Source organism: Myotis lucifugus, unplaced genomic scaffold (assembly GCF_000147115.1).
Source record: "Myotis lucifugus unplaced genomic scaffold, Myoluc2.0 scaffold_658, whole genome shotgun sequence".
NCBI lineage: Eukaryota > Metazoa > Chordata > Mammalia > Chiroptera > Vespertilionidae > Myotis > Myotis lucifugus.
Window position 1 is genome coordinate 66,123 of NW_005871706.1, and position 19,835 is coordinate 85,957.

At 47.6% G+C, this 19,835-nt stretch overlaps 1 protein-coding gene across 5 annotated transcripts in view; it reads right to left on the bottom strand.

The window, feature by feature from the left end:
• CLSTN1 (calsyntenin 1) overlaps positions 1 to 19,835 on the bottom strand; it is a 107,912-nt gene that overhangs the window by 18,728 nt on the left and 69,349 nt on the right. For 3 of the 5 annotated variants that reach the window (XM_023746353.1, XM_023746356.1, XM_023746354.1), the window contains 2 exons: positions 7,335 to 7,457; positions 1,105 to 1,134 (listed from right to left, as the gene is read on the bottom strand). In XM_023746353.1, coding sequence (XP_023602121.1) covers positions 1,105 to 1,134; positions 7,335 to 7,457 — 153 coding nt within the window. Of the gene's footprint in view, positions 1 to 1,104; positions 1,135 to 7,334; positions 7,458 to 9,148; positions 9,252 to 19,835 lie in introns of those variants that run through there. The other 2 variants (XM_023746357.1, XM_023746355.1) reach the window with 2 other exon arrangements.

Below are 19,835 nucleotides of genomic sequence, written 5' to 3' on the forward strand. Positions count from 1 at the left end.
ACCCCTCCTCCCCCAAAGAAAATCCATGACCACATGGCAGCCAGGGGTTGAGAGGGTCTGTGGGGAAGCAGGGCGCTGTGCTTGGCGACAGGGTGAGTTCTGGGCTTTAGTACAAAGAAGCAGGTTCTGGCTTTCCAAGCAACTCATTTAACTTTGCATCCATTCATGCAGGAATACAAGAGAGAGAGAGAAAATATAGACAGGCATTTCACAGGAGTACTTAGGACAGCTCCAGGGCAAAGTGGTCTCATTAGCAGACTGCCAAGGCCTGATAACACCAGAAACTGCCCAGGCTGCAGGGGACAGCTGGGCAGCTATTTTGGTTTGGACCAGAGAGAAGGCTAAAACACACAGTCAAGTGTTGAGAGAGGAAGAAGCGTGAGATATAGGTTCAGCACCATAATTACAGAAAGTCTGTAAAAAAAAAAAAAAAAAAAAAAGTCAGAAGAAACAAGTCTTCCTGTGCAATGAGCCTGGCTAAAATTAGGGAATCAAAGCAAACTACTGAATGAGAAAGGTAGAAATACCAACTTTTCAGGCATCCATTTCAACAGCTAGCGTCTACCAGTGCGATGCAGTGCCCGCCGTGGGGAGAGACCTGCGAGACTGGCCCTTGTTTTGGACTATATCCTATCAGACCTGAAAAGGAAGCCTACCTGGGAACTGAAATTCTTCTAGTTGGCTTACCAGCTTAATGAGGAGTTAAAATCTACGTTTCCCCTCTTGCCCATGGGAGAACAAATAGAAACGTTCTAATGTACAAGTAAAACTTCACAAAATGTATTTCACATAAAAATAAGACGGACCTCTTCCAAAATTACAACCAATAGAAAATGGTTACAAAGTGAATCTCTTAAGTTCAATTTAGGAAAAAATGTGCAGTATTATCCATATAGTTCAAATGGATGTCTGATTTCCAGATATTTCTAACCCAGGGTTTGGTTACATACAGTTTCCATCAATATATTTAAAAATAGAAACAAAATAGAATAAAAGGGATAAAAAAGCATCACAGCTTCTTCTGTTTAAGGGCTGATTCCCAATTTTATAAACAAAGTTAGTGGGTTAATATTCATAAGAGGGATAGAAAGAACCCTTTATCACCTTCTTTGGTGACTGTCACCTCAAAACTCTCTGAAGGGAGAAAAGATAAACCCATGTCAGTCATACAGGAAAGAATGAAGACGGAACAATAAGGAAAAAAGTCAAAGATGCACATATTACACAGAAAAGCTTGACACAATTTAACAATCAGCTCAGCAGAATTGCTATAGCAAAACTGGACCTTCAGTAACAACGTGTCTCTTTGAATCCTACTTACCAGGGACTCCTGTGTAATTTGTGAAATTGCACTAATTACCCATGAAATAGCACAGCCGCAGCTTCCTAACACCCTCAGGTGCGTCAGACATCACAACAGTTTAGACGCACCCTTATTTGTTCTTTCCAGTTTTCAGCTTCTCCTTTCAATGTAAGTTCTTGTGGTTTGAGTCTGGTAACATTCAGTTCATCATTAGATTAAATGAAACAATCAGTTGGAGCAATGGGTTTTATGCTCAATCCTTTGTTTATGAGCTGAATAAATAACAATGCTTTCTAATCTAAGCTTGTTCTAATGCAACTAAGGCAACAAATATAAACACCTCTTTGAATGGAACATATGCTTAAGTGGGAACTGAAACCAATTCAATGTGAACGGTGGTGATGCTATAATGGCCATGGTCCTTACTGAGGGAAACGCTAGTCTATCAGCCCATATACACCCTGCTTACCTCGCCCCGGACCACTGCAGGGGAGAGGTCAGGGCCCCCGCTGCCCCCTACTCACTGTGGCCTCCCCAGGGCACCTGTTCTCCCCCAAAGGCATCACAGTCTGAATCCCCTTGCTTTTCAAAATGGTTGTACCATATGTTTGTATATCCCCGAATAGTGTTGTTTCATTTTGCTTGTTTTTGAGGTTTGAACAATGGTATCACATGGTATAGAATGCCTGCTGTCTCATTCAGCCTGTGGGTCTAAGACAGTGACGGCGGACATATGACACTCATTTTTTTGGTTGATTTTTCTTTGTTAAATGGCATTTAAATATATAAAATAAATATCAAAAATATAAGTTTTTGTTTTACTATGGTTGCAAATATCAAAACATTTCTCTATGTGACACGGCATCAGAGTTAAGTTAGGGTTTTTCAAAATGCTGACATGCCGAGCCCAAAAGGTTCGCCATCACTGGTCTAAGATCCATTCATCCGGGAGGGCGCACCCAGCTGCGGTGCATTCATTCACTGCCGCGTAAGAGGGAACCAGTGAGCACACCCAGGTACAGTGCGCAGAACGCAGCCTGGCACAAAGCAGGCCCCGGCAGGGTTCGCTATTCCCAGTCGGTTCCCGTTGGCACTGCACCAGAATGCCGGTTTCTGCTGTTCATGAACGAGCTACAAGGGATAATTCTGTTTGTGGTTCCGGCTGCATCCACACAGTGTCTCTCTAGGTCTGTGCTGGCCAATGCCCGTGCCGTAGCCACCAGCCCCATGGGGCTATGTCAAACTGAATTAAAATTCATGTTAAAATTAAATATTAAAATTCAGTTCTTCCTCGTACTGGTCGCATTTCCACAGCCGCACGTGCCTAGTAACTGCTGAATGGAGAATGCAGACACCGAGGATGTGGATGGTGCTGCCCCAGGCGGTCGGCAACCTATGGCCTTGGGCCAAAGCCACCCGTGTCACATTGCTGAACAACCTGTGTGCTAACAATTGTTTCTATCTTTTAAAATATTATATGAAAATTATATGACATTCACATTTCTGTGTCTGTAAGCAAAGCTTTATTGGGCCCACGCACTGAAGGGGTCAGAGGTTCCATTCCTGGTCATGGGCACCCTTCTCCTCCATCCCTGATGCACAGCTGTGTTATTTACACAACCGGGACAGTTACATACATGCAGTTACCGGCATTGATTACATGGAGTTACAGCATGGTGCATCTCCACCCCTTTGCATTCTTGGTCCTCTCTCCTAGACTCACCTTCGCTCAACCTCTGCAAGGAAGGCCTCTCAGAATCACCTATCAGTCTATTCTCTTTCTGTCCGGCCCTTTCCCACTCAATTCAGACCATGTGCACCTGCTCTGCTAGGTAAGTCCACCTGAAACCCTACCCCACCAGGTTTCCAGACAACCTTTCCAGCTATACTAACCTTGGATGGACCAAACCTTTCCCATCTCTCTCCCCCTCATTCCCCTAAGATCATCTAAAACAGTCAAAAGGGCCCTAGCTGGTTTGGCTCAGTGGATAGAGCATCGGCCTATGGACTGAAAGGTCCCGGGTTTGATTCCAGTCAAGGGCACATGCCCGGGTTGCGGACTCCATCCCCGGTGGGGGATGTGCAGGAGGCAGCCGATCAATGATTCTCTCTCATCACTGACGTTTCTATCTCTCTCTCCCTCTCCCTTCCTCTCTGAAATCAATAAAGATATATTAAAAACAACAATGAACAGTCAAAAGGACCCTGGCCGGTATGCTAAGTTGTTAGAGCATCAAACCATACACCTAAGGATCTTGGGTTTGATTCCCAATCAAGGGCTTGCGTACCCGGGTTGCAGGTTCAATCTCCAGCCCTGGTCAGGGTGTGTGCAGGAGGCAACCAATCAATGTGTCTCTTTCATCGATGTCTCTCTCTCTCTCTCTCTCTCCCCCCCTACCTTCCTTCCACTCTCTCTAAATAGCAATGAAAAATATTCTCAGTGAGGATTAACAACAAAAAAGGTTAAAACAGTCAAAAAGAACTTTACTACAGAATTTTTAAAAAGCAAACATAAAACTGTAACAATGGGTACAGATTTGACTTCTTGATATCCAAAGTCGCGTCCAGGGTTCCTGTTTACAGTGTCAGCCCTCCCTTTCCTCGTCCGGCCCTCCGAGAAACCTGGGCTTCAGGCTGGCTTTGCATTCTCTGAGTCTTCTTCCGAATCTGAGTATAACCCCAAACTGCACTGCTCTTCCCTGAGAGCGAGGGTGTCTCCAGAGCCTAGCCCGTCGTCCCCCCGCCAACTCTCAGGTCACCCGCCTATGCCGCACTCCTCCTGGAGGCCCTGAGTGCCGGCAGCAACAGAAATCCATCCCAGCTGACTCAGGCAAAAGGGGCTTCACTGAAAAGCCGTCACGAACTCACGGAATTGGCTGCAAGCCAGAGAAAGGGACCTGGAAACAGCAGAAACCAAGGCCGCTCGAGACCAGGAACAGGGGCCTGAGCAGGCCTAGAGCAAGCTGGCCTGGACAGAGGGAACGTTGGCAACCTCAGCGGCATCAGCATCTGTGGCTCTCCGAGGAGGGAGCACCTGTCAGCCTGGCCCGGGCCGTGCATGCACTTGGCCGGGGAAGGCGGGTAACGGACTGAAGACCCACCGACCTGGTCCCGGCAAAGGGACACCCGCTGAGCAGCATCCACTACAACATCCCTGCTAACCCGACTCCTCCCTCGCCCTCCTGTCCACCCGCCTTGGCGCCCACGCTCTCCAGCTGGGCACCAGGCTGCTGCCTATTTTTGGTGACTGGTCCAGGCTAGTTTCTGGGACCTAAATCACTGGTGCTCTGAGAAGAAGGGCCAACTTTTATGCTTCTTTATATTCTACAAGGACCTGGCATAAATACTTAATATTTAATGATTATTGATACCAACCTTTCCTGGAGGCAACTGCATCCAAAATGAGTCCACACTAGTCAGTAACTGTTTAAGTTTCCATCCTAACATCCAGATACTTAAATCCGCTACTCAACGAATTACTGCCTTAGAGTAATTAGGCTAACCCACAGGATAGTTCCAGTTTTCCATTTTTTTCAAGTATTGTGATAGTTTCGACATATAAAAATGGCAATTTCATGGGGCTTCACCAAATATGTCCAACTCATTGCTGCAAACACAACGCCCGCCCACCTCCTGCCACAGTTAACAAGGCAGTGCTGGGGGGAGGTGCTGTGCAGGAGTCGGCCCCATCGCCATCCTTACATAAAGTATAACGAGTCCCATAAAGTATAAAGAATACGGAGAAAAGGATCACACACCTGAGTTGGTTCTAACAACAAAAATAAAATCCCCATTCTTGCCCTGAAATTTCTTTTGGATTCTATTTCTATCTCAACTATTTGCCTAATCTTGCAAACTCTCTGTACTCGGTGGGAAAGCAGGAAAAGGTGCTGGGGTGAAAGCACCTACTAAAAGGAAGAGCCTGAAAAGGGGGACGACAAGGGGGGCACCCAGCCTCTGACGTGGGCAGTGAAGAAGGGACAACTGTCAAAAAGGCGACCACGTGGCCTGCGAGAGGGGCTCAAGCTCCCCATCAGGTACACAAAATGGGCAACACAATTTCTCACCCGCCTCTACTCAGGCTTTTCGCAGAATAAGGAAAAGGGGTTGAATAAGAAACTCATTTTAATTTCCTAAACTACTTGACAAATACCAAGATTTTCCTCTCCTATTTCACCCCAAGAAAGCAATCTGGGCAAGAACCTGCATTCAATACGAAGGTCTGATGAGGGACAATTTACAACGCACGCTGGTGACTAAGCTGCCAACATCAGCCATGGACTTACTTCAGAAGTTGGACAGACAAGCAATCTCTGGTGGTTACCCACACATTCCTGATGGGGTGGGACTGTGAACCTGGATGTTTCCAATGTTTTACAGAGAACGTTGTGAGAGCCCACAGTGAACCTACGAATGGAGGCTGGAGTCGGACCCCCTGGCGGGAAGGCGGCTCTATCACTTACGAGCTGTGATCTTGTGCAAACTCGGTCATTCCTCCTACAATATTTATGGAGTGCCAACTAGTGCCAGTCGCTGGTCTAGGTACAGACCATAGGACCGTAAACAGCTGACACTGCAGAGTAGAGGCCCAATCACTTCTTAGGATGCAGGGAAAGTCAGGAATGTGTAAGTATGCTCAAAAGCATAAACTAGATAATCTACTCAAGTTATTCACACAGAGGAGCATGTGCAATAACTAAATGTGGCTGCAGAGGCTTCGTGTACAAGTATATACACACAAACACTCAAAATCTATTCGTTCCAGAGCACGCCGATGTGCAATGCTAAAAATGATGACAAATTCGGGGGAAGGAAGGAGCAGGCGAAAATCATCTCAGCTGCTGCACAAGCACTGTGTATGGATTCACGGCACTGAGCGCGTCCTCTCCTGTCCATCCAATCGGATTTCTCTCTAAAAACCAATCAACAAGCAACACTACTGGGAAGGTCTGTGTCCACCGCGGACACACAGCACAGCTGGTTCTCAGGTTACTTTCCTGAACATGGGCTGTGGCACTTGAAGGGAATGAAGAACAAATTTATTGTTTAAATCAGCGGTCGCCAACCTTTCAGACCTCACAGACCACCAGTGGTCCGTGGACCACTGGTTGGCGACCACTGGTTTAAATAGCTCTTCAGAAACACACCCACTTTCCTCAGTGTACACACTGTGAAATACAGTAACGTACCCCCTGATCTATACAAGGTAACGGAATCCTTCATACTGGTCCCCAGGCAAACAGCACACACTAACACGAGAAATTTGGACCTGGAAAAAAATGCCACGCAACAACTACTCTTTTAAAATTCACTGTGACCCTGAGGCAAGGCGAGGGTGACGTGGCACAACTCACGTCAGTCGGGGAAGTTACTATGGACACGCGGCTCAAGCAAGAAACGCTCTGAAGTGCAAAGTGCTATTACATGTCAGCAGAACAGCCAGTCTCCAAGCGGTCCCAGATCTGCCGCTGTGGTCAGGTTACAGCCTTATGAAATGCCTCCACTTTAAAAATTTATTGAAAGTAAAATCTGAGCCACAGGATTCCTCTACAAAGATTGCCTGACGTTTTCGAATAAATCTTTTCGGGTAACTGAAACCGAGGAGGTGCGAGAGGACCTTGAGCTGCAGTTCCCCAGATCCTTGGCGCTGGCGGACCTGCAGCACCTGTGAGCAGGTCAGAAGGGCAGAATCTCAGGTCCCCCAGACCCTCTGGATCCAAATCTGCATTTTAACACGACCCTCAGGTGCGCTGTGTGGACGATTTTTTGAGACACACTGGCCTAGGTGTTATCTGTCTGATGATATCAAGACAAGGACTAGAATAATGCGATGTAATACTGTGCTTTTCAACCACATGTACAGGCTTTTTGGTCAGGTGCCCCGACTTTTTAAAGTAACAGGAAAAAGGATGGTACCCGGGAGCCACAAACCACCCTCGGCCATCGGACACTTTAAGAAAGGGTGAGAAACATTCCCAGTGCATCGCCCCCAGTCCCGGTGCATCAACAGCGAACAAAACCACGCTCCTACCTGCGAAGCGCAGAGGGGCGTCCTTGTCCAGGGCGATCAGCGGGGGGTCGAGGAGCACCGCGTTGTCGTTTTCGGTCACTATGCCGTGATAGGTGGGCTCGAGCCAGGGCTTGTGCTTGTTAGCTGTGTTTAAAAAGGAAAGGAAATAGGCAGGTTAGAACACCATCACTTTTTTTAAAAAGATTTTTTAAATTGATTTTGAGAGAGAGAGGGAGGAAGCGAGAGAAACATTGATGTGAGGGGGAGGTGGGGACTGGCTTCCTCCTGCATGCCCCCCACTGGGGATCGAGCCCACAGCCGGCACATACCCTGACCAGGAACGGAGCCGGCAACCTTTCGGTGCACAGGACAACACCCAACCCACTGAACCACACCGGCCAGGGCTAGAATGAGTATTTTAAACTCAACTGCTTTCGAAGACACATCTATTATGTCTGAACAATAAGACTCTCATTGGTCTGGAAGGCAACACTTGCATTTTTTGTTGCAGAGTTTGGTATCAAGACCCAAATATCATGAATTTCTAAATTCCAGAGTGAGTAATGGAGAAACTATATGAGTCCAGGAAGTAACCAGATTCTGCTCTACAAATTAAAAAAGAAAGACTGATGGCCAGTAGACAAACTCAAACTGTTTGGGGCCTATTACAGAATAGTGACAAAGAAAAGTGTTATTTCTTTATGACAATACAATATTACCTATTTAAAATTAGCATTACAAAGACACAAAATAGACAAGACTTAAGAATATAAAATTACAAATCCAAGGTATTAAAATAAAATAAAATGCGAATTCCTGAAATAGTTGACTGAAAACTAATTAAGAATAAATAACCCACTTTGGAGTCAGGCTGATGTGGGGTCAGATTCCAGCGTCCTCTACCTTTACTGAGTGACCTTGAGCAGGTGTACCTGACCTCTGGGTGGCCTCGAGTAACCGCTCAATCTCATTTCCTAGTTTGTAAGCCAGCCCCGCCCCCTCCCAAGAGGGCTGGTGCCATACCTGGAAGAGGGGCTGGCACCGTAACTGCTACTTTTGTTTTTAAGGGAGAACTGTGCTGTCTGGCAGGCGCTTACCTGGTCCCATCAGTTTTTAGTTCTGATCCCTCCTGTTTTGTCTGGGCCTGGCTTTGTCCGGGTCATGGCCACCACTTCCTCCCTGAGCGCTCGCACCACCATCACATTTTGGGCTCCACCTCATAACTGGAACTCTTTCATTGTCTTTCTACTTTCACCTTGAGTGTTACCAGCTCTCCTTATATCTCAGGTGTAATGTATCACAACTCAGGATACGATTAACCATAGAACTCCTCAATTTAGCTGAGCTGATTAAAAGGAAGGGTATGGAACTTCATGACCAACTAGAGGCCCAGTGCCCAAAAATTTTTCGGGGGGGGGGGGGTGGTCCCTCAGCCCGGCCTGCAACAACGCCAGCGTCCCTCACCCTGGCCTCCGGCCTGAGGCCCCTCCCCTCCCTCTGTGTGGCCGGGGCACGGATGCTGGGCTCGAGTTGCCGGGGCGATGCCGCCAGTGTCCCGCCCCAGCCACTATGGGCGCCACCATCTTTGTAGCGGAATGACAGTTAATTTACATATTACTCTTTTATTAGCTAGGATAGGTAGTGCCTATTTGTTGAATGAACTACCCAGACTCTTTCCCATGAGTGCAAATCAATCCAGACAATCTGAAATTAAATTTAAATGTTTAACCATGTCGAATACAACATCCCATAAGGGGATGCTGCTTTTCTGCTGCGGGTGATGACTGTTATGGAGCGACAGGAGAGCGAGACGGTGAGAAGCACCCGGGCCTCACCTGCAGCCCCTCCAGCGCGGTGCACGACCGGCGTGTGGGAGGGAAACAAGCTGCCAGCTCTGCAATGAATGACGCACCCATCAAACATTCATGCACGCCACATCCAACCCACAGCAAACCTCTGCTTCACTTTCAAGGTCACTGCAGACCCACAGGACCAGTCTAATGGGTACAGAGTTGCAGTTTTGCGAGATGAGAAGTGTTCTGGAACAGGTTGCACAACAATATGAACGAGTATACTTAACATGACTGATCTGTACACTTAAAATGGTTCTACATTTTACCGCATTAAAAACTCTGCACACAAAATGCAGACGCAGCTGCTTCTCGTCACCTTTGCTGCTCACCGGGACTTATTACAAGAGACAAGTGACCAAGCGCATTCTTGCCCTCCTGACAGATCTAATCTAAACGGTATCCTCAAATTTGTGCACCCAGAACCAGCCTCACCAAAAAGGTCCTCACAGCATTTGTTTATGTGGGATCTACCTATCTATCTAATTTATCTAACTACCTACTTATCAGAATTTACTGTATTGGAAATTAGAACCAAGATCAGTTTTAATATTTATGAATGCATTTAAAAAACAAAAAACCCATTATAAGTTAGCATAAGTACCATTTTCATGAAAACTGCATTTTCAAAAACAAAGCTTGCTAAGAAGAGCGGCACCACTTCCATCCTGAGTTTTCGCTCACTGTCCGGCTTCATAGGAGCCAGCTGGTCCCCATCGTGCCTCCTGTGGCCGTGCCGCACACGCCAGGCAGCCTCCAGGAAACCACCGAGCTCTCGTGAGGATGAGGGAAGGCAAGTCAATGTCTTGATATTAAAATAGCTTTGAGCCCTAATCGGTTTGGCTCAGTGGATAGAGCGTCGGCCTGCGGACTGAAGGGTCCCAGGTTCGATTCCGGTCAAGGGCATGTACCTGGGTTGCGGGCACATCCCCAGTGGGAGATGTGCAGGAGGCAGCTGATCGATGTTTCTCTCTCATCGATGTTTCTGACTCTCTATCTCTCTCCCTTCCTCTCTGTAAAAAATCAATAAAATATATTTTAAAAAAATAAAATAAAATAAAATAGCTTTGACCTCTTCAGTCCCCGGCCAGAGTCTCAGGGCTCGTCACCTCACTTCAGGTCTCTGGTCAAATGCTCCCTCGTCCAGCCCCACCAGCACCCGCTGCTCTGGCCCCCCCGTCTCCTTCTCTGCTGCTGCTCTTCGCCACCGTGGGCACAGCGAGGGCAGCGGGGCCAGCCTGGGACCTTGGGGCAGGTAGCTGCTGCCTCCGTGGGCCTGTTTCCTCAACTGTAGACTGAGGACAGGAACAGTACCCACTTCACAGGTTGCGGTGTGATCAAACCCGTCACACGTGACAGGCTGACAGTGTCAGACACAGGCGATGCCACAAGGTGCTGCTGTGTCGTTACCTTCTCCTCCTCCACTCAGACATGGACAAAAACAGATTCTGGGAGTGACTGACCTTCTGCTGTTTGCTAACTAGCATCTCATCACTCGGGAAGTATCGGGCCAATGGATGAGTGTGTCAGGAACCTTGTATATAGTACAAATAAAATCAATGTCCTGGCCCAGCCGGCATGGTCGACCTATGAACCAGGAGGTCACGTTTCAATTCCCGGTCAGGGCACAGGCCCGGGTTGCAGGCTCGATCCCGTGTGGGGCGTGCAGGAGGCAGCCGATCCATGATTCTCTCTCATCACTGAGGTTTCTATCTCTCTCTCCCTCTCCCTACCTCTCTGAAATCAATAAAAATATGTATTTTTTAAAATTTTAGTCAGTGTCCTGGTTTGAAATTCTCTCCTAGAGAAGTAGTTTTGGTGCTGAGACGGAAAAGCAGGTATGACTTGGTGTTGTGAACATTGAAAGGTGTTACTTCTTGTTTCTGGCAGTGGATAGTCTAAGCAAAGGAGAGGAGAGAACCCAGCAATCCACGTGCAACCAGGGACCTGTCCGGAAAGGTGAGCTGTGCTTAGATTATGGAGGGACCGACTAGGATACCAAACCCAGATCAGAAAGGCCGAGATTTAAGGAGCCTTTGGAAAAGCTCTCCCCACACAAAAGCTGCCCTGGGCCAGGAGCCTTGGGAGAGAAGAATTCAGAAGTTCTGGTGCACCTGCCCTTCTCCTTCAGCAGCACTCCGAGGGCGCCGAGCTCACTGGGGGAACGCTGTGCGGGCCGAGTCTGCGGCAGCCCTCGCTCCGGGAGGGTCCTCTGAACACAGGACCTCACTCTGCAGCCGGCTGGAGCTTTTCCTAACGGCTGGATCTCCCACTTCTCCAGACAGCTCGTGAAACCTGCTCTGTAACCTGCTGTGGCGCAGGCTGACGGCTGCCTGGGCTACAGGTGTGACAGGTAAACAGGCCATTGTGAAGAACCCCCGTTTGTCACTGATTTCTCCTTTCAAAACACAGAAGCTATTAATTCAACTTACTATTAGTAATGTACCATTAAAAGTAATAGTAAATTCCAATTTGTTTTCATATTTCAAGTTTTATTAATAAAACTAGAGGCCCAGTGCACGAAATTTGTGCAGGGGGGGGGGGGGCCTGCACCCTCTCCAATCCGGGACCTCTCGGGGGATGTCTGACTGCCTCTTGCAATCCGGGACCAGTGGCTCCTAACTGCTCGCCTGCCTGCCTGCCTGATCACCCCTAACCACCTCTGCCTGCCTGATCGCCCCTAACTGCTCCCCTGCTGGCCTGATCGCCCCTAACTGCCTCTGCCTCGCCCTGCACCTGGAACCCAGGATTCCCTTCTCCAGCTGGTCGCAGGCACCCTTCCCTTCTCCAGCTGGTCGCAGGCACCCGGGACCCAGGCTTCCCTCCCTCTGGCTGGCTGCAGGCACCCAGGAATCGGGCCCGGCTTTGCCAGGACTGGCCGCAGCCTCAGAGGACTGTGGGCGCGCGGCTTCGCCTTGGCCGCAGCCGCAGATGCCCGGGACCGTGGAGCGGGCGGCTTGTCCTTCTCCCGGGCCACAGCCTGGCTGATCTCCATTCCTTTCTTGCGAGCTCATTTGTGCCTGGCTGGTCCCCATTCCTTTCTCCCCAGTGTTGTGTCTGAGCCGTTATGGCGTGAGGGCATGATGACCATTTGCATATTAGCTCTTTATTATATAGGATTATAAGCAAAGCAAATGAAACTGAAGATTAAACCAATATGTGAGTCCGTAAAACTCCTTAGACTTTAAGTGAATTTTTCTAACCCAGTAAGAAGGTAAAAATACTAGGCAAAGTGCAGAAAATCTAAAATAGCAGTAATTATTAAAAGGTAGTAGCATAAAATGTGTATTTCTGCTACCCTAAATGATAGGCCTGCAGCTGAAAATTACTAATGGTTCAAGGCAAAAAAATAATTTTATAGTGATATTCCTAATTCTCTTATTTTTCCCAGTATTCTAATTTTATAATTCAGATTTTCTAAATTGCTCCTTTAGGCTGGAAGTAGAATGAAGAGAGCTGGCCAGTTTCAAAGACTGAACTTTTAAATATTTAATAAATGATATTTTTAATATTTCATCACATTCAATTGGCATTATAAAATATTTATGGAGACAAGTGACTGATGTTTCTGTAATCATCCGAAAGGAGCCCACAGATAACGCGGAGAGACTAGCAGCCAGCAGGCTAGGAACAGGTCACCGGAGCTCAAAGTCTTTTCCTGATTCATGGCTTCACATTCTACATCATAAAAAAGCCAATGACATTTTGAATGGCATAATACTAATTAACATCCGGGAATGGCAAGACTGGCGATCAGACCTTCTGTAAATGTGGGCTGTATCTGGGGTGTGCACTGTTACTCCAAGACCTGGCTAGCTTCTGTGCTTATAAAATTGTCACTGATTTAAAAACCGAAGTGAAAAGAATACAACAGTCAACTTCAGGGTTCACTTTAAATATAAAAACTTACGCCTTCCCAGTACATCCCAACTCTGTGGGCAAAAGAGAGGTTGGCTCCCTGTCCAGGTCACGCAAATCACAGATCCCCGGCAAGGTGGCTGCAAAGCCCGTGTGTGGCAGCCCCGACATCAACCCTGCACCAGAGCTCCCGCTGATAAATTCACTGACGAAGAGAAACCCAGTCTTCCCAAAACATTGGCTACGTGCCACTTCTCATTCCAGGACATCTAGTCGTATTGACCCAGTAACGACATCATAATAAATAATGACAAATATGTTTTTAAAAACATTTTTAATTAACTTCAGAGAGGAATGGAGAAGAGAGAGATAGATCAATGATGAGAGAGAATCATTGATTGGCTGCCTCCTACACGCCCCACAATGTGCCCTGACCAGGAACCAAACCGTGACCTCCTGGTTCATTGGTCCACGCTCAACCACTGAGCAACACCAGTCATGCAAAAACTATATGTTTTAAGAGACTGTAGGCAATTCACCAGTAAATATTAGATAATGTTACATGTTTTGTTTGCAGATTCAACATTTAACCTTGGTCCATCAAAAGAATATACAATTAGGAGACACCGCCACTAGGTGGCAGCAGGTGCCTTTGAGTGCATGCTGCAAAGTGCCAGGCTTTGATTTAAAAATCTAGCTCCTGACTCACTAAGGAGTGGAATGTAATGTTAGCAGACCCCTTGTTAAAGGCAATATGCATAGAAAAGTGTCTTACGTGATATAAATATAAAATCTCCAACTGATTATTTTTTCCTCAGAAAACATTTTAAAATTCATAAATTATTCAGATAGTCCCAAAATAAAAATATAAAAAGGCATCCATTCTTATGGACTCTCTAAGCATTGTCCCATATTCATATTTAGATCAGACCATCTCTGATCCTTGAAAACCAGCTTGACATCAAAGGTCCTTTTGGCTTCACGTCACCATGGACTTGAAGTCTGCGCAGAAACTAAAACCCTCCGAAGTCTTTCCCCAGGACGTCTGCGAGGCCTAAGTGCACTGCAAGGTGCTGAGCCTGGGGAAGCTCGGCACGATCTGCCAGAGAACACAAACGTACTGACGGCCGTCACATCCTGGATTGACGCGGCCATAATCACCGGGTTGTGGGTGTGGGAAGAACTGGGAACGGGAACTCACTCGGTGGGAACTCGGACGGTCAGCAGAGCCAGTAAGACCTGCGGCCTCCATCTCAGATGTGGCCCTGCCATTGCCAGGGGAAGACTGAGCACTCTGGAGGGGTGCCTAGTGGGAGCTGACCGGTCTACACAGACGAAATACAACTCACTTTTGCTCCTAGCTTGTGGGCCAGAACTGGTCCCATGGCCCCACCTAAATCACCAGGGTGGGCAGGGGCAATTCCAGCGTGTGTCTGGAGGAGAGAGCTGGGAATATCTGAGACCAGCCCTGGGGACCACCAGCAGCACCATGGAGACCTCCCAAGGACATCCTTCAAAGGAGTCTCCTTCTGAGGGGGTATTGTATTTACCTATTTTTAATCCTCACCCGAGGATATTTTCCCAGTGATTTTAGAGAGGAAAAGAAATAGGGAAAGACAGAGAAAAACATTGATATAAGAGAAACACATCGATTGGTTGCCTCCTGCACGTACCTTGACTGGCCCAGGCCGGGGAGGAGCCTGCAACCGAGGTACGTGCCTGACTGAAATCAAACCTGGGACCCTTTGGTCCTCAGGCCGATACTCTATCCACTGAGCCACACCGGCTGGGGTTGAGGGGGTTTTTTAAACAGAGTAAAAATACAATAAGGTTCAAAGGTATTAAAGGCTGGGGCTCATTCTGGGACCAGCAAGACCGGGATAACTGATGTACAGGAGGCATAGCTGGAGAGGGGCTTGAGCTGTGGTTAGGGCAACGGGGTGAGCACCCCCTTCTCTGCTATGCCAACGAGCTCCCTCGATTCTGTTAGAAGCTGTTAAAAGTTTTAAACAGTGTGGTCTGGTAAGAAAGACAGGGATATAGTTAATAAATGAACTGTGTCTGACATTCTAACTAGGGGCAGATTCTTTAACCACCTGTGCCTATTTCTACATCGTAAGTTGGGAACGGGACCTCCTTGCACAAGCCTGTTTTGAGGATTGTAGATCATGTGAGTGAAGGGCCCACTCTATGCCTGCCACACGGATGCTCAACAGATATGTGTTGATCAGTTCATCTTAAGCAGCAGCTATATTTTAGGAAAAACCACAAAGGCAGAAGGACCAGAGCTAGAGAGACTCCGAGGCGTTCCCATGACGACCTCCCCATCATCATCTTCTGAAATACAACCTACAGCTAATGGAATCCCTACAGGCTCAGGCCCTGGAGAGGTCTAACTTATCTCTTTTATGCAGAAGAAAGAAGTAGCGTTATACAGTGATCCTGTTAAGTGTAAAACAAAAAACAAGCAAACAAAATGACCTGGCTTTTTTTTTTTTTAAAGGAAACTTTTAATCAGCCACAGTTGATAAGTGGGTATTTGTCCTTAGCATCATGTCCTCAAGGTCCATGCGAGCTACAGCACGCGTCACCTTTTTAAGGCTGAATAATACCCCACTGTATGTATGGACCACATCTTGTCTCTCCATTTATCTGTCAAGGGCACTTGGGTTGCCAAGTACCTTTCGGCCACTGTGAGTAATGTCATGAACACGGGTATACAAACATCTGTTTGCCTCCCTGGTTTCCATTCTTCTGGGTATGCACCCAGAAGTGGGATTGCTGGGTCATTCGGTAATCCTGGTTTTAATTCTTTGAGGAACTGCCAATATTGTTTCCCACAGCGGCTGCACCATTTTCACACTCCCACCAGCAGAGCACAAGGGTCCCAATTTCTCTGCAGCCTCACCAACACTTGTCATTTTCTGGGTTTTGATATTAGCCACCCAATGGATGTGACCACACAAGTTTTATGTCAGGGAATTTTGTCTTTTTATATTATGTAAGCTATAAAGTAGAAAGAATAGAATAATAAACCCCATGTACCCAGGACTCAACCATTACAATTATCAAAACAGGACTAATCTTGTTTGATTTACCCATTCCTACCACCAGTTTCCATTATTTTGAAACAAATCCGCGACATCAGGGTGTTAGATTTTGTCAAGTGCTATTATGGGACTCTTTTAAAAAATGTAAAAGGTGACTTTAGAGAGGGAGCTGGCTGAACTCCAGCAGCCCCAAACCTGAGACAACAGCCGGAGTCTGTGCCTGCAGAGGCAGGGCCTTCTGCAGCCAAGCGCACACCTTTCCTGGGCTCTTCTGAGAACCGAAAGAACGCCACGAGCCCTTTCTGCAGGAAAACATGTGAAAACACAAACACTGGGCAGGGGCCTTTCGGAGCTTCAGACACTCGCGGACACCAGTCCAGGTGGAAACCACCATTTCAAACGGAAATCTACCAGTGGATCCTCAGAACTCAGGCATCTTCATCCAGCACCTCAGTGGGACCGGGAACCAAGTAGAAAACTAGGTTCCTGCATGTTGTGGTGCTCAAGTTGTACTTGTATTTCATGGTGCTTGGCAGCAATATCTTAACAGTTCCTGGAGGAGACTTCCCCACGGGCCACCCTGGGAAACAGACCAGGGAGGAAGCGTGGGAGGTGCCACGTTGTTGCTGCATTTTCAGGGGCTGTAAAGGCCAGCGACCCAGAAAGCTTCAAAGTAACACAGATAACTTGACAGAGTCCCCTTGAGTAATGGGGAGAAGTGCAAGTGAAAGACAGAAACACATGCTTTTCCTGAGAAGAAAAAGTCACTTCCAAGAGGGCTGCTTTCCAGGTTGCTCCCGAGTTAATTTCATGGGTGGCATCGCCGTTACCCTGTTCAGGAGGTTACATAATCAAACGTTCTTACTTCACTGCTATGAGAAAGATGAAAAGGCAACTACACAGACAGACAGATGGCTGGGTGGACGTGGACGAACGACATAAGGATTTCCTTCTCTAAACAAGACCCAGGTATGTTCTCTAACGGGAGGGGCTGTGAAGACCCACCTACTCCTGCACACACTGTCTAAGGCAGTGGTTCTCAACCTGTGGGTCGCGACCCCTTTGGCGGTCGAACGACCCTTTCACAGGGGTCTCCTAAGACCATCCTGCATATCAGATATTTACATGACGATTCATAACAGTAGCAACATGACAGTTATGAAGTAGCAACGAAAATAATTTTATGGTTGGGTTACAACATGAGGAACTGTATTTAAAGGGCCAGAAGGTTGAGAACCACTGGTCTAAGGTCTAATACCTGATCCTAAGTCAGTGATGGCGAACCTATGACACGTGTGTCAGAGGTGACACGCAAACTCATTTTTTGGGTTGATTTTTCTTTGTTAAATGGCATTTAAATATATAAAATAAATATCAAAATTATAAGTCTTTGTTTTACTATGGTTGCAAATATCAAAAAATTTCTATATGTGACACGGCACCAGAGTTAAGTTATTTAGGGTTTTTCAAAATGCTGACACGCCGAGCTCAAAAGGTTCGCTATCACTGTCCTAAGTCATCAAGGATGGTTGGCATATTTTACTCAATATTACCAGGAAAAATGTGAAATTTTAAAAGAAGTCTGCAACAAATGCTTACACTCAAAGAGGCTACCCTTCAGTTATCCATTATCTCATTTTTCTACCACTTAGGTTTTTATAAAAGTTATCATTTAATTTTCAAAGCAACCTAATATCATTTTCACAAGCTTTTCTAGTAAGCAAATGAAAACATTTCACCGGCGTGAAGTGCAGAAGTCAATTACTTTTCTAATTAAATTGTTTTACTCAATATTAAGAGTTACCCCATAAAATTAACAGGCCAGGCATGAACCCAAACCATAATGGGCGCGTCTAACCGTAACTTCTGTATTCCTTACCTACTTTAGTCCCCCAGGCTTCATCAATCTCCCGTATTTATTCCTCTTTAATGTCACAAATTGCTGTGGCAGTCACTGATCTGGGAGCCCCGTGTCCAGCTACAAGATTTCCAATGGCAGAAGCTCCTGCCCGACTCTTCTAGAAGTTCAGAAAGGTGACAGGCGAAGTGGGCAGGGAAGACAGTCCTTCGACTCAGGAACTCAGGGTCTCCCTGAGGTTCGGGGGTCCTGCTGGGAGGGGCCAGGTGGAAGTGGTCTGGGGTCACAGGATATCTCTCAGGTCCCAGTCATGAATACCCTGCAGCCAGCCTTGCTCCCTGGCCAGGGGCCTGGAGCCCTGCCCTTGGCTACAGTAACCCTGGAAACGGAGAGGCACTGGGCCTGAATCCTGCAACACCCCAGGCGGCGCATAAAGATGGGGTTTGCAGGTCAACATCCCGGGGAACTGGGGATCTCCTCTGAGCAGCGTGGATGGGCACTGGGCTTAGGGTCCTCTGAGGGTTTCCCAAGCTCTGTCCCTCAGGTGGTGGCTGTTCATGTGTGAATACTGAGAAGCCATATTTCAGAACTCAGTTTTGTGAGGAGTAAAAAGGGGGAGGGGAGAAAGGGATGGAGTGGAGAATGTTTATCTCTGTAGTGAGGAGAGGTGGGAAAACAGAGAAACGTTGCTTATTAAAATGATTCAGGCTGGTATCCTAACAGAGGAGCGAAGACAAACCAGAGGCCAAGAATGCCTCCATCACCCACCACTGCAGTGGCCTGTCACCGGGAAGCGAGGCAGACATTCTAGACATGTTCCCTCAACTCCACCCACTGGGCCGCACCCTGGAGTCTGAGCGGTCAGGCTGACCTGGGGCTGGGCAGGTGGGAGGGCACATTCTTCAGATCTGCCGCCCTCGCCAGCAATGAACAAACCACATGGCCACGGGGCCTGCAGCAAAGGCCTTTGGAAAGCCTCTGTAAGGACACGGGCCATCCTCGGGTCGCTCTTCAAGGCTTCCTTGCCTTCTGTGCACCCGCAGAGAAGGGGGGCCTGACTCTGGTTTCCCTCTTCAGGACACCAGCTCAGCTTAAAACCGGCACAGCTGTGGCCATGAGCTCCTTGTTTTTGTTGCAGCATAAAAGCCCCCTTAAGCGAAATCATCTCATGCATGACCATTAATTCTCTGCAGCATAACGTCTAGAATTGCTCACAGGTAACGCAATGCACAAGTGCGAACTTTATCCTCAGTGTCACTCCGCTGCCTTTCTGTGCTCGCTGCTCCGGGTCCCTGCAGCTTCAGCTAGAGGACCACTGCCCGCCCAGCAGCACGTGCCTCCAGACTCCAGGCCTCTGCATCCGCACCAAATCAAAACCACCTGCTCCCACCTGCTGGTCCCCACAATCCTGCCAAGCCTGGCCAGCTCCTCTGAGGAACTAACTGGAGTTGGGAGAATGATAATGACCTGCCCTAGCCAGTTTGGCTCAGTGGATAGAGCATCAGCCTGTGGACCAAAGGGTCCCGGGTTCAATTCTGGTCAAGGGCACGTGCCTCGGTTTCTCTCACATCCATGTTTCTCTCTGTCTTTCCCTCTTTCTTCCACTCTCCCTAAAAATCAATGGAAAAATATCCTCGGGCGAGGAGTAACAACAAAAAGAATGATAATGACCTAAGGTACCCACACTTGCATTTTGCAAAGAACTTCAATGATTCTATCTAATAAAAGAGTAATATGCAAACTGACCATCACTCCAACACACAAGATGGAGGCCCCCATGTGGACACAAGATAGCCAGCAGGGGAGGGCAGCTCTGGACGATCAGGCCTGCAGGGGAGGGCAATTGGGAGGGACCAGGCCTGCAAGGGAGGGCAGTTGGGGGTGACCAGGCCTGTAGGGGAGGGCA